This window comes from Phyllostomus hastatus, unplaced genomic scaffold, assembly GCF_019186645.2.
Source record: "Phyllostomus hastatus isolate PE091 unplaced genomic scaffold, TTU_PhHast_1.1 phas_contig_402, whole genome shotgun sequence".
In the NCBI taxonomy this organism is placed as follows: Eukaryota; Metazoa; Chordata; class Mammalia; order Chiroptera; family Phyllostomidae; genus Phyllostomus; species Phyllostomus hastatus.
The window spans coordinates 14,788,316-14,801,973 of NW_025333873.1; the positions used below are offsets into that span (position 1 = coordinate 14,788,316).

General features: G+C 62.7%; 1 protein-coding gene across 1 annotated transcript in view; it reads left to right on the top strand.

Annotated features, from left to right (window-relative positions):
• The window catches only part of ADAM17 (ADAM metallopeptidase domain 17), a 38,834-nt gene extending 25,242 nt beyond the window's left edge, over positions 1 to 13,592 (top strand). Inside the window, exons 9-19 of the mRNA XM_045844656.1 lie at positions 395 to 539; positions 669 to 757; positions 1,887 to 2,039; positions 3,721 to 3,920; positions 4,387 to 4,490; positions 6,940 to 7,074; positions 8,395 to 8,525; positions 9,161 to 9,239; positions 9,865 to 9,953; positions 11,334 to 11,387; positions 11,855 to 13,592. Of these exons, the coding sequence (XP_045700612.1) occupies positions 395 to 539; positions 669 to 757; positions 1,887 to 2,039; positions 3,721 to 3,920; positions 4,387 to 4,490; positions 6,940 to 7,074; positions 8,395 to 8,525; positions 9,161 to 9,239; positions 9,865 to 9,953; positions 11,334 to 11,387; positions 11,855 to 12,205 (1,530 nt within the window). The 3' untranslated portion in view covers positions 12,206 to 13,592. The remainder of the gene's footprint in view (positions 1 to 394; positions 540 to 668; positions 758 to 1,886; positions 2,040 to 3,720; positions 3,921 to 4,386; positions 4,491 to 6,939; positions 7,075 to 8,394; positions 8,526 to 9,160; positions 9,240 to 9,864; positions 9,954 to 11,333; positions 11,388 to 11,854) is intronic.
• The last annotated feature ends 66 nt before the right edge of the window (positions 13,593 to 13,658 follow it).

Genomic DNA, 13,658 nt, shown 5'->3' on the forward strand with positions numbered 1-13,658 from the left:
ACAACAGCCCTGCCAAACCAGTAGGGTCCTTGAGTTACGTGCGAGGCCTCGGTGTGGAGTGCGGTGCTGAGATCCCCCCGGAGAGGTGTCCCCGCCTGAGACTGATATATTTGGGGTGCCCAGCGCTGGGCCGCAGGGTCTCCGCCGGCCCCGTGGCTTCCGACAGCTGCTGTAAGAGCTCCCCGTCTTCCCTTTGTGGGCCTTCGCGCCTCCCCGCCAGTGCAGGCGACAGTGTGCGCCTCACCTGCGCCTCACCTGCGCCTCACCTGCGCAGGTGGGCGGGCCGAGCGGTGGGCGAGGAGCACCTGCAGGCCCGCGGCGCTGTGCCGGGTTGCAGCATCACGCAGCGTGATGTTGTCGTTAATGTAATGGAGAACACCTTTCTTCTTTAAAGCAATTTAGCTTCGACATAGCGGAAGAGGCATCCAAGGTCTGCCTGGCACACCTCTTCACCTACCAGGACTTCGATATGGGGACTCTCGGGCTAGCGTACGTCGGCTCTCCCAGGGCGAACAGTCACGGGGGCGTCTGTCCGAAGGGTAAGCCCCCCCGCCCGCCCCGTGTGCGTGTGTGCGTGCGTGTGCGTGCGTGTGCGGTCACGGCAGGCTGCTGGGCTCACGCGGTGCCCTGTGCGAACACGGAGTTTGCCTGTCTCCTCTCCCCTTCAGCGTACTACAGCGCGGCCGTGAGGAAGAACATCTATTTGAACAGTGGTTTGACCAGCACCAAAAATTATGGTAAAACCATTCTTACAAAGGTACGTTCTTTGTTCTTTGATCTTTTTAAAGGATAGACTTTTCATTTCCTGTAGTTGTATATTTATGTAGATGTCTTCTAAAAGAGTAATACATATGGGGTATTTTGTTTGTTTGTTTCTGTCTGAAAAAAACACATTCTGTGGTGGGCAGTGTGAGAATAAAAGGTACCAGTCAGACTTCCTTCCGGAGCCTTCTGGGTTGCTGCCTTCCCCAGGGCGCTCCCCTGGAGCCCTCCCTCCTGCCCCTGCCCGGTGGGGGCTGGCTGCCCGGGCCCGCCGTGTGGCTGGTGTCTGGAGACGCTGCGGACTTGTCTCCGGGGCCCTGTTCCTCCTCCTCTTGATTGACACCCCTACAAGCCCTCTCCTAAGAGTCTCCTAAGAGAGGGGACCTGACGGCAGGCCCCTGAGGTGTTGCGTATCTGAAAACGAGGACTGGTGTGTCCCCCGTCCTCTGCACATTTGAAGGCACTGCTCCCTTGTCCCTTAGTGTTGGTGCCCCTGTGGGAGAATCTGAAGTCATTCCAGTTTTTTTTCTTCGTATGTGGCCTGTTTCTCCCTCTGGAGGATTTTAGGATCTTGTTTTTGCCCAGATGCATCCATGAGAAACACGTTAGACACACCCCAGAGCACCCATGTAACAGATGATCCCACACGCAGAGACTGCAGTGAGGGGCGCGCTGGCCTCAGTGCAGCGGTCCGTAGGCAGCACTGCGTAGGCTGCGTTCCGCGCGGCTGCAGGAGCTCAGGTGCTCGGGCGGGGCCTCCGCTGTCTCTCGGCCCTGGGACGCCCAGGCCTTTGTCCTCCTCCTCACCCCACGTCCCGGCACGGCTCCGTTCCCTGCTGCGGTCTGTTCCAGTTAGAATGCTGGTCTGGAAGCCCTGCCCACCGGCTTCTGTCTCCGTCTCGGGACGGAGCCGGGTCACATGGCTGCACTAACCCTCAGGGGAATGTGGGAGGGGGCTGTCCGAGTGGAGCACAGGCTGCCGGAGCTGCCTGAGCAGAGGCAAGGGTTCCTTCCGCCTCTGGTCAGTCAGGACCCAGTTTACGTCCGCAGGGCCACTGGCCAAAGCTGGTGACGACGGCTGGGTACCGATGGGGAAGTAATGTGTTCTCCGCGTGGTCTTCCAGGAAGCTGACCTGGTTACAACGCACGAACTGGGGCACAACTTTGGGGCGGAACACGACCCGGACGGTCTAGCGGAATGCGCCCCCACCGAAGACCAGGGAGGGAAGTTCGTGATGTACCCCATCGCTGTGAGTGGGGACCATGAGAACAACAAGGTGCGTGTCTCGGGGCTTCTCGGTGCGGGCGGGAGAGGGAGCGGCCGTGTGACTGCAGTGGGAGCTTGGGACAGGTCCTTTCTGGGGGGGGGCGGGGGGGGCTGCAGATCACCGAGCACCCAGGGACTGTGCGTGCGTTTGGACGGGGCTTCGGACAGAGCACACTTGTCGACTTGAGATCCCACCGCCGATTTCAGAGACTTGAGGAGTGGCCGTGACTGACTCTTAGAGTCTGGATGGGCAGTGCCTGAGACATTGGTCCCGTCGTCTGACCTTGCGTGGCGCAGCAGCGGGCAGCGTGGGGAAGACACCCTGCCTGCCGCCTTGGAGAGGGCGGGGCTGGGGGTGAGGGGGTGAGGGAGCCGGGCCCCACGCAGGAGACATGCTGCGGTGTTGGTCCCGCCTTCCCTTCGGAGCCCGGCCCGCAAACGTCTGCACTGCAACAGTTTGTCGGGAGACCCTTTTTGTTTACTTACTTCCCTTTCATGCCTTCGTCGTTGTTTGAAGACCGACGTGCACGTGTTGTAAACCTTCCTAAACAATGAAACATGTGAGAGGTTGCTGTCTCGGGAGCTTCATCAGTCGTGCCCCCTGCAGAGGAGCAGGCGGCGACCCCTCACCCCTCACCCCTCACCCTCACCCTCACTGGGTGCGCTCACACGAGGAGCCCTGTGGCAGAAAAACCTGAACAGGGGCAGGAAGAACACTTGGTGTCAGAGTTTGGCAATGGCCAGAGTTCTGCTTTTCTTTTCTTTAAATTATATCTTACTGGTTGCGCTATTACACTTGTCCTGATTTCCCCCCCTTGCCCCCTCCACCGGCACCCCCGCTCCCTCAGACCCCCCCCCCCATTGTTCACGTCCATGGGCATGCGTGCAGGATCTCTGGCCGCCCCATTTCCCGTGCTGCACTCCATGCCCCCGTGGCTGTGCTGTGCCTGCCCGTGTCCCCTCAGCGCTCACACGCCCCCGCCCCGGCCTGGCAGCCGTCCCGACGCGTCCCTTTTCCACGTCGGGGTTGGGAGAAGGGGCTGCTCAGAGCCCCTGGCCCGTCTCCCTCCCTGTAGGAAGGGCCGCTCCCAGGGTCCGGGAGAGCTGGGCTGGAGGCTCCTTTTGAGACACTGGTCACAGAGAAACTTAAAATCTTGGGGACCCATGGAAACGTTCAGATAACAGTCTGGAAGTGAGTCTTTTAGCGGACTGTAAGTAACACTCCGCCTCTTCTTAGTATGCTCAGTGACGTAGAGACTTGAACTGTGGACCGTTCACCAGGCAGGGAGGGCGGGGTACCCCGACGCAGACCGGTGTACGTGCCTGGGCCTTCTGCCTCGGAGGGCGGGTCTGCGTCCAGTCCGCCCTGTGGCCGGGCGGTGCCCCGCCCCCCCCCCCCCGAGGGCGGGGCGGCCCGTGGCCTGGCGGGGCTCGCGGGCTCAGCACGTGTACAGCTGGCCTTCCTGTGGCGGCTCTTCGGCTGCTGACCAAATTCACGCCAGCTTTCTAACCTTCTGAAGAGGGGGAGGACGTGGTGGCACTCGAGGCCATTTGGAGGTGACGCGATGCAGCTGGACGTGCCCCGGAGGCTCCGAGCGGGGCAGCTGCGTCCGGGGTCCAGAGAGGAGCCGCAAACACGCGGCAACGTGTCCTTACGTTGTTGCGGGTCCTCTTGGCCTTTCTCCCGCCAGATGTTCTCCAACTGCAGCAAGCAGTCCATCTACAAGACCATCGAGAGCAAGGCCCAGGAGTGCTTCCAGGAGCGCAGCAACAAGGTGTGCGGGAACTCCAGGGTGGACGAAGGGGAGGAGTGCGACCCCGGCATCATGCACCTGAACAGCGACACCTGCTGCAACAGCGACTGCACGCTGAAGGAGGGCGTGCAGTGCAGGTGGGCGTGCGGCCGCGGCGGGCGGGGCGTCCGGGCGGGGCAGGGTGTCCGGGTGGGGCGGGGTGTCCGGGCAGGGCAGGCGGAACACGGAACACGGGGTGCGTGTGAACGCTGTGATTTTTCAGGGGGCGGGGCTCGGGCTCCCTGGCTTCCTGGCCAGTGTTTGCCTCGCAGGCCTGCTTTCGTTTTCGTTCGTTTTAAATTTCTGTATGAAGTTAATTTGGGAGCCCAGAGCACCAAGATGTTTTAAAGAGGAGTCCCTTCGGACCAGCAGTACCTCCCTTCCGGGCCGCTGCTGCCCGAGTCCGCGCCGGGAGGGCAGACGGGGCACCTGGGCAGCCGGGCAGCGCGGGAGGGTGGCCCGGCCAGGAGACCTTCTCTCCAGCCAGGCTCCAGGGCCCGGTACCGTGACCACGGAGTTGGCTGTGGGGCTGCCCTCTGACCTGGGCTGTCCCTTCTCCCGCAGTGACAGGAACAGTCCCTGCTGTAAAAACTGCCGGTTCGAGACCGCCCAGAAGAAGTGCCAGGAGGCCATCAACGCCACCTGCAAAGGCGTGTCTCACTGCACAGGTGCGTCCTCCCGCTGCTGCCTGCGGGGTCCCAGCTCGGTGGGCCGTGTGCGTCTGGGCAGTGGCGAGGTCGTGTCTCGTGGATGCGGACACCCTTTTCGCCCTGTGCAGCGTTGGGGTGGTCGCACTCCTCGTTTGTGGCACACCTGTCACCTGTCCGCGCCAGGCCCGCTGCTGTTTCTTCGTCAGTTACCTCCTCACTGCGCTCTCTGGCCTCTGGCAGGCACGCGCCCCGGCGTGTCTGACGCTTGTCTGGGTGTGTGCGTGCCCTGGAAACGTGGTGTGTTGTGTGTGTTTCTGACACGTCAAAACGATGGCCTGCTTTAGATCTTTTGAAAGATTTTATTTATTTGTTTTGATCGAGAGGGGAAGGGAGGGAGAAAGAGAGGGAGAGACACATCTATTAGTTGCCTCTCACATGTCCCTACTGGGGAGCTGGCCTGCAGCCGGCCGCCTGCGCTCTTCTTTGGTGGGGGCGGTGCTTCCTGTGTGCCTGGCGTGCCCGCCCCATTCCCGTGTGTTCATGACTTTGAGCTCTGGCTGGGTGGGTTGGTGAGTAGCTGTATTGAGATTCGGACACGCCGTAGCCCTCGCCAGTGTGCATCCGTGCAGGGTGTGCAGGTCAGGGTGTGTCAGTGGATTCACGTTTGTGCAGCCGCCACCGCCCGCCTCGGATCGTTTCATCGCCTCGGAAAGAAGCTCCGGGCCCTTGAGGCAGCGCCCCAGATCCCCGCTCCCCCGGCCCCAGCTCCCCTACTCCCCGTCTCGGTGGGCGTGCCTGTTCCCACGTTCTGCACAGGCCGGGTCACGGGGCACCGCCTTTTGGGACCGGCTTCTCCCACTCAGAGGGGTGCCCTGCAGGCTCACCCCGTTGTGGGTGGGCCAGCTCTCCGTCCGCTTCTGCCGCTGAACGCCGCCTGCCCGCCGTGGGCTGTGCTCCAGGCTGCGTCTGCTCACTCACCGGCTGGCGGGCCTCGGGGTGGTCTCCGCCCCGGCTGTGACGGGGAGTGCTTCTGTGCGCACTGGAGTGCGGGTTTCTCCGCGGACCCACTGCTCTGGTGCGTGCGACCAGGAGTGGACTGGCTGGCGGGGTGCCGGCCCTCTCTGATCTCTGGGGCGCTGCCAGGCTGTCGCCCCCGCCCCCACCGGGGGAGCGCGGGCTCGCGGTTCCTCCACGCCCTCGCCAGCACTTACTGCCCCCCATTCTTTTGGTTGTCACCCTAGTGGGCCTGAGCGCAGGGGCCCTCGGGAGAGAGGCGATGCCGTGCTGCTGTCCTTTCCCCATGAGTGGATACTCTGAGTTCCGTCTTTCAAGACCAGAAGTAACGGGTACCCACGGGGCCTTGTGCGTGCGTCGGGGGGGCAGCGTCTCGCGCCGAGAGCACAGGCGCAGGGGAGTGCAGACCCTCACTGCCCTGTGTGCACGGGGCTCGCCGTCAGTCGCGGCCGGCTGTTGAATGAGAGTCTCGGAGGCCCAGGGAGGGAGCACCCCGGTGCGAGGGGCCTTGCAGACCGGAGGCGGCTGTGCAGCCCCGCGGGGCGTGGTTTGCGGGGCCCCACCAGAAGGCTTTGCGCCGCCGCCGCGGGCCCCACAGACCTCAAGGTCGAGACCTTGGGCTTGGCTCCATCCCTCAGCGGAGAGGCCACGCCCCCCGCCGCCCCAGCTCGGCGCACTGCACTGTTCTCGTCGCGGCTTTTCCTCTGCTCTCCCGCTGGCTGTTACCTGCTTGTGCCGCGCGTCTTCCAGAACGAGTCACTCGTTCCGTCCTCTCTCCCGAGTGGAACATCCTTCGATGACTCTCCTTTGTCCTCGGACTCCCTGACTCACTCAGGACACATGGACGGGGCACGTGCAGGGGGCAGGGCTGGACGCAGGCTGAGTCCTGCGTAGCAGGTCAGGCCCGCGCTGCCGGGGAGCACAGCCGCTGGGGCGGGGCGGGGGGGTGTCCGGAGAGAACAGGGGTCGGCCAGAGAAACGGGCATCAGAAACCGCCCCCAGCAGGAGAGAGGTGTGTGGGGTGGGGCGTGGGGGGGCGAGGGGACCCAGGCAGGTCGTGGGGGTCTGGGAGGCAACAGCTCAGGGGTGACACCAGCTGTCCAGTCCCCCTAGAAGACTGGGGACGAGGGACCGGCACGGCCAGAGCCCTGAGGTGGGACAGGCCTTGGAGGGAGGCGGCGGCTGTCCTGGGACGTGGCCGCCACAGGACGTTTGCGTGTAGCCCCTGCCGTGGCCCTGGTGTGGTTTTACTGGTGGCCACGGCACGTGTGCATGTTTACCTGTGTGAGAGAGGCGCACCGCATGGCAGGCGTGAGGTGGGTGTGGACATTTGGGACCCTCTGAGGGCCGGGCATGCCGTCCTGCGAGGCCAGGGCTCCTCCCTATCGGGACAGGTGCGCCCTGGGGACCCAGGGGCCGTGCCTTATGGGTGTCTGCTTGCTGCTACTTCCAGGTAACAGCAGCGAGTGCCCCCCTCCCGGGAACGCCGAGGACGACACCGTGTGCTTGGACCTGGGCAAGTGCAAGGACGGGAAGTGCATCCCCTTCTGCGAGAGGGAGCAGCAGCTGGAGTCCTGCGCGTGCAATGGTGAGCGCGTGGCCCCCCGAGGCCCTCCCCTCGGGGGCCCCGAGGTGCCCGCCGCTCCCTGCCGCCAGGGTGCAGGGCTGGTGGAGGCCGGCCGGCCTCTGGGCTCAGGCCCTGGCTCCTCCACCTTGTCTGCAGAAGCGGTCGGACTAGTCTCACTTCTTGCCACGTTCTCAGACCCTGTGGCCGGCGTGGGGCCGGCTAGGAGGGAGCTTTGTAGGTGATGGGTGGGTGGAGGTCTGTCGATGCCGCCCCTCCCCCACGTTCCCCCACACGCTGACAGCGGCAGTAAGCTGCCTGGTCCTGTTGGCCTTGAACGGTGCGGCTCCTTTAAGACTTCACCCGAGAGAGCCGATGCCAGGACTCACCCATCTCAGGATGCCCGCCGCCAGCGGCGGGCTGCCCTCTGCCGCCTGCCCGGGGGCTGCACTTAGTAATGGGCGGTGATGCGGTGCTGGCCTCTCAGACGCTGGTCCTCAGGTGTCCGTGGTTCTCTGGGAGCCCCTGGGTCTGAGGGGGGGCCTCAGGGACCGACGGGTCCGAGCTGCCGCCCCAGCCCAGAGGGAGGTCTGCTGGTTCCCCAAGAGCAGCCTTCACGACGGAGCCGGGGTCCCTCCAGGTGGAGGGCTGTGCAGAGGAGCACGGGGACGCGGCCCGTGCTGAGCAGACACTGTAGAGCAAGTGGCAGGAGGCTTAGGGGACCCGAAAGGACACGCGGTGAGGGCCCCGGAAACGTGTGACCGACGCGACAAAGCCTGGTTTCCCTCCGAAGCGGCTTCCGCTCTTGGTGTCCTCGGTCTCGGCGACTGTAAATGCCGACCTGCCTGGAGGAAGTCTGTCCTGAGTTACCTGCCAGCTGACTTCCTGGGCGTGTCTGCTGTCCGTGTGGGTGCAGTCCCCTGTGGGTGGACCCCTGTCCTGGGCACTCAGGGCCACACCCACCGGATGGCATCTCTGTCTGCAGCCCTCGCTTCTGGGGTGTCCTAGACCCACCGGGGCCGGGGTGGAAGGCGGCGTGTGGTCGTGTCGGGACAGAGGGTGGCAGCGTCCTGCATGACGGACTGGAGGGGGAGTGGTCTGGTTTTGCTCCAGCGGAGAAAGGAAACGTTTCTGAGCAGTTATTTCCCACCTCGCGGCCTCCACTTGGGACTGAGGAGGTGCACTCAGAAGTGCTGTCTCGAGGGGCGGGATGGGGGTCGTGTTAGCTCCGGCAGTAAGGAGTGAGTGCTCTCCTTCCCCCGTGGGGCACGATGGGGGCGGGGGACGTCGCGCAGGGAGGGACGGCCGAGTCTCCAGGGAAAGGCAGCCGCCCGCCCTTTTCAGAGACAGACAACTCGTGCAAGGTGTGCTGCCGGGACCCCGCGGGCCGCTGCGTGCCCTACGTGGACGCCGAGCAGAGGAACCTGTTCCTGAGGAAGGGGAAGCCCTGCACCGTGGGGTTCTGCGACGTGAACGTGAGTGTGTCCTCCTCTCCCACGGCTGCTGTCTGCGTGCCTGGCGGGGGGGGGGGCGGTGGTCGTGATGTTGTGAAGGCTCGGCTTTGCCCCCAGAGGGAAACCAAAGTGCAGACGCCACGTGCCCCCCCCCCCGCCCTCGTGTGGGGGTCCGTCGGGGGCGGTAGGAGGCGTGTGGGCCCGCCCCGCGGGCATCAGTCGGGCCCTCCAGCACGCTCGCCCCAGAGCAGGACCTGAGTCCAGACACCGGCGGGGGTGGGGGGGCTTTGGTAGAGTTGGCTGGTTTGGGGCGGAGGGTCCTGATTATTTGGTTTTCTAGGTTAATTCTAAAATTGATCAAATAGCAGAAATGTAAGTTTCTATTTTAAAGCAGGTGCTGAGCGAGTAGGAAAAATCTAGAAGCATTTGACCCACCAAAGTCAGACCCTCTGTTCTGCCCAGACAGGGTTTCCTCCGTGCGGGACCTGGACGGGGGCGGTGCGCGCGAGTGTTCCCCAGGCGGCCCGGCTGCGCTCCCTGGGGGCGCGGTCGGCCGGCCGACGCGTCTTCACGGGGCGCTGTCTCTAGCAGACTGGCTTTCTCGATTTCTGCCCCCTGGGGGTTCTCCTGGGGATGACGCTGTTCTCCGTCCACAGGGCAAGTGTGAGAAGCGGGTGCAGGACGTCATCGAGCGCTTCTGGGACTTCATCGACCAGCTGAGCATCAACACTTTCGGTAGGCGGTCTCCCCGGGCGCTGGTCCGCCTAGAGCGGGGCGGTCTCCGCGGTGACGTTTGGAAAGTGCGGCTTCGCGCTCCTGCGCTCCGACCGCGGGGCGGACGGTGGAGACGCTCGCCGTGCGGTGTGGACGCAGCCCTCAGACGGGGGAGTCGGCACTTCCCCCGAGTGCGCGCTTCCGTCCCCACCAAGACAGGGAGCTGGCGGCAGTGCCACGTGGTTCGGTCTTGCCGCGGGTGAGTCTGCACCCTGGTTGGTGCAGAACTTCCGTTACAAATGGGCCTCCGGGTCTGCGGAAGCAGGAGGTGTTCTGTCCTCTGGGGCCCAGAGGTGAGAGTTGAGCCACAGAAGTCGACCCCAGAGAGCAACACTGTCGTCATAAGCATGGGTACCAGCAGCCTTCTGTCCAACGCCCCCACCCACCCCTGCCCCAGGGACCTGCCGGGAGCTGCCGCCCGTGTGCCGCTGGGGCGTGTTCTGGGCGGGGCACGTGGAGCCTCACGGGGGCGGGCGCCATGGCCGCCAGCCTGTGCCACCTGTCCCAGTGGCGATGCCCTGAGCGCCCCGAGATTCAGACTGGCGAAGAGCCTGATCACGACGCTAGGGCTCTCGCTCGTCCGCAGGGAAGTTCCTGGCAGACAACATCGTCGGCTCCGTCCTGGTCTTCTCCCTGGTCGTGTGGGTCCCTCTCAGCGTGCTCGTCCACTGCGTGGTGAGTCGCCCTTCCTGGGGCACGCAGGGCGTTCTCTCAGTGACGCTGCAGCCGCTCCAGTCACGGGCTCTTCAGGAGAGATGGCTGATTCTCAGCAGAATCGGGCGTTTCCAGGGACGGCTCTGGGTGCTGTGTCTGGGAAGGCGTGTCTTGTCAGGAGCTCAGCTGACAGTCTCGTGAAGAATCTCCCTCTCTGGGTGCTTTGCGCTCGTGTGGTTCCTGAGGAGTCAGGTGATCTGAGCCCGGGGCGCCGGTGGCCGGGCCCTCTGGCGGTGCCCTGCACTGTCCACGTCCTGGCGTCACCGCCATGATGGCCCTTCCGGCCGGTGGGAGCGAGCTGTTTCGCTCTCGTTCAAATGAGCACCAGCTGGCACGTGGAACTGGGTTGTGTCTGGGGAACCCCAGGTACTTCATCATCTCGGGGCTGTGTTTCAAAACCGCCCTTACAGACCTGTTCGCTCGCTTCTCCGGACGTGAGGGCTCGTCTTCTGCAGACGAGGTCGTCAGACCGGGGCTTCCGCGTGGACTGACCCTCCTGCAGGGCCCCCACGGGGCGTGTGGAAAATCCCGGCCCAGCTCACTTGCACGAATGTTCACGGCTGGCTTCTCCGGCCAGGGTGGGGCCCCGAGGTGCCCTTCCTCCGGGCACTGAGCCTGATGGGCCGGGGGGGGGACTCGGAGCAAGCAGTTGGGCCAAAGCAGCGCTGTCTCTGCAGGGGACAGGGGTGGCCTTGGCAGAGGGACAACCGTGCCCTCCGTTGTGGGTGCCCTCACTTGCGTGAAACCTACCTCGTTAGCAGTGAAAGTTACACTGCTGCACCGTGAGGCCTGATCCCTGGTTTCCAAGCAAAGCCGCCGTGAGGAGGGAGGGCCGGCTTCCTTCCGACCGCAGAGCTCCTCCAGGGCTGCTGGGCTGGAGGCCAGGCCTCGGTTCGCGGGCTCAGCCTCCTGCCTGGTGCCTGTCGTCACGGGTGTGTCACCCCAGGCGGGGACGTGGGGTAGTGGGTGGAACCCTGTGTTCAGGCTTTTGCCAGAGTAGGGTGTCGGTGAGGAGGCCCAGTTCCGCGAGGAGTTGGGGCCACAGGACCCTGGAGACAGCTGAGGACATTAAGGCTGTGGTGCGCTGGGCACTGAGGCCCAGCCCCCTGGCCGTCCACCTGCGGCTGTGGCCAGAGCCGCTCTGGCACAGGCCGGGCCTGGACGTCAAGGAGGTGGTGCCCTTGGGAGCCTCCTGCCCACCAGAAAACACGGGTCCTTCCCTGCGCAGACCGTGCTCTGAGACTCCTCAGTTACCCTCCCCGTGTCAGGAGGAGCCTGTGGGGAATGAGCACGTAACTGAGTCTCGTGTGTGGGAACCGCTCCCTGTTCTCCCCTTCCTAGGACAAGAAACTGGACAAGCAGTACGAGTCTCTGTCGCTGTTTCACCCCAGTGTGGTAAGGACGCCGTGAGAACGTCGTTCTCAGCTGCACGGGGGACCTCGCTACGCCCTCCCGTACAGTCCCAGCTGCCTCTCCCCGTGGCTGCTGGAGGGGACTCCCGTTGCAACAGACAGGGTCGGTGGGGTGGGGGTCAAGTCCAGGGACAACATGGGAGGTGGAGGGAGACACAGACAGAAGGTGCCGCTCCGCCCCCCCCCCCACAGCTGCCTGCGCCTGAGCTCTGCAGCGCTGACTTAGCATTTTGAGGTCTTTTCTTGAGGTCTGAATTTGATAGAATTGTTACAAGTTCTCTGTTGAGCCTTTAATTGGTCAGGTTTCAGGCCACTGGAAAGCGAGCCTCCCAGTCACTGCTGGGTTGAGGGCGTTTACCCTCGGTGGGAGGGACCCAGGTGCTTCCGGGAAGGCCGCCGGGTGCTGAGCCGGGGCTGCGGGACACTGCTGACCTCCTCCCGTCTTTCCAGAACGTGGAAATGCTCAGCAGCATGGACTCGGCGTCGGTGCGCATCATCAAGCCCTTCCCGGGGCCGCAGACCCCTGGCCGCCTGCAGCCGCTGCAGGCGGTCCCCGTGCTGCCCCTGGTGCCCACGGCCCCGAAACTGGACCACCAGCGGATGGACACGATCCAGGAGGATCCCAGCACGGACTCGCACGCAGACGAGGACGGCCTTGAGAAGGACCCATTCCCCAGCAGCAGCACGGCCGCCAAGTCCTTTGAGGACCTCACGGGCCACCCGGTCACCCGGAGCGAGAAGGCCTCGTCGTTCAAGCTGCAGCGGCAGAATCGCGTGGACAGCAAGGAAACCGAGTGCTAGCCTCGGGGGCAGCGCCCCGAGTTCTCCGACCTACCTGAGTGTGCAGGGCGTTTCTACAGATTTGACCTAAACCACTCACAGGTTTCTGTGAAGGTCTGGGAGGAACAAGGACGTGACTTCCAGCAGGTGCTCGTCGTGTGTGTGGATTGCCTTGCGCACACACTTGCGGGGTTGGGCCCTTTCCCGTGTGGACAGGTGAGGTGAGTCTGGCTCGTTGGGAGGCTGTCAGTCAGGTTTTAGTGTTTTTGTTGTTTAAAATATCCTCCAACCTGTGGTGCAAAAGCAGAACACACAGCTGGATCATGCTGAAGTATTTACGTTTTTGTAAATTGACCTTTTGTGCTGGTGCCAGTGCTGAGCGGGGAGGCGCCGGTTCTCTTTTCCTGCCGTGGAAGGGGGATGGGGGCACCGGGCGGTTACCCGTGAGGACAGCCGGGACGCAGCGTAATTTATTCTTTGGCCTTCAAGACAAGACAGAGAAAACGAGGTGTATGTTCTCCCCCAAGCGGAGGTTCTGTTTCTAGGTGTTACTCAGTTCCCACCGGCAGGGAGAATGACACATCTGCACTTAGAAATAATTTGCGTTAATGTTTCTGTAGAATTCTAAGGTTATTTCTAGATTAAGTCCCTCCAGTTTACAGTGAGAGTCCCAAATAGTGGCCAGCCAAATTACAGAGTCCTGCCCATTCTTTAGGGCCCTAACTTGCGACACAGTTTGTTTTTTAAGTATCTTCGTGTATTTCTAATACTGTTGCTTAAAAACTCACAAATCCTAAACTACTTCAGAGTAAGAGCACAGCCACCTGTTTTAAACACTAGGGGCCCAGGGGGTACGTGAGCTCTTTCTGGCCATGAGGACCGGTGGTGGTCAGTGGGCAGGAGGGCGGCGCCGCCTCCCTCGGCTCTAACTGCACACGAGCGCGTCCAAAACACCCCTGGTGTGGGCCTGCGGGCGGCCAGCCGCGCTGTTTCCTGCCTCGGGGGTTCTGGACGGTGTGTGCTCACTTTGTGCAGGGTGAGTCATCAGATGGGATTCTGATTTCCTTGAACTTCTAGTTAAAACCTCCCCCCCCAAGTCCCGACACGTGCTCACCAGCCAACACGTTTTAAATGAGGTAACTTACAAACTTCAAGGGCAATTCACCAAACCTGTGACAAATGGCGTCTCTTTTCTTTAAGGATGTTTGTTACGCAGATACCTGTTACACTAATACTTGAACTTGTACCTTGTGGTATTTGCTGTCTTTTAACTAGTTACGATGATATTCTTGTACTTTAGTTACATTTGGAATCCGATGTAAGGTGTGTGGTGTATGTCTGAGAGTGAAGCAGTTCCCAGCTGAACGTAAGGAAATCATTTTTTATAAAATTAACTTTTTAAAAAGCGGAACCGTCTGTACCTTTTCTCCTTTCGTGGCATCAGCAGGCGGCTCAGGGCGTGTGTGTGTGGCTG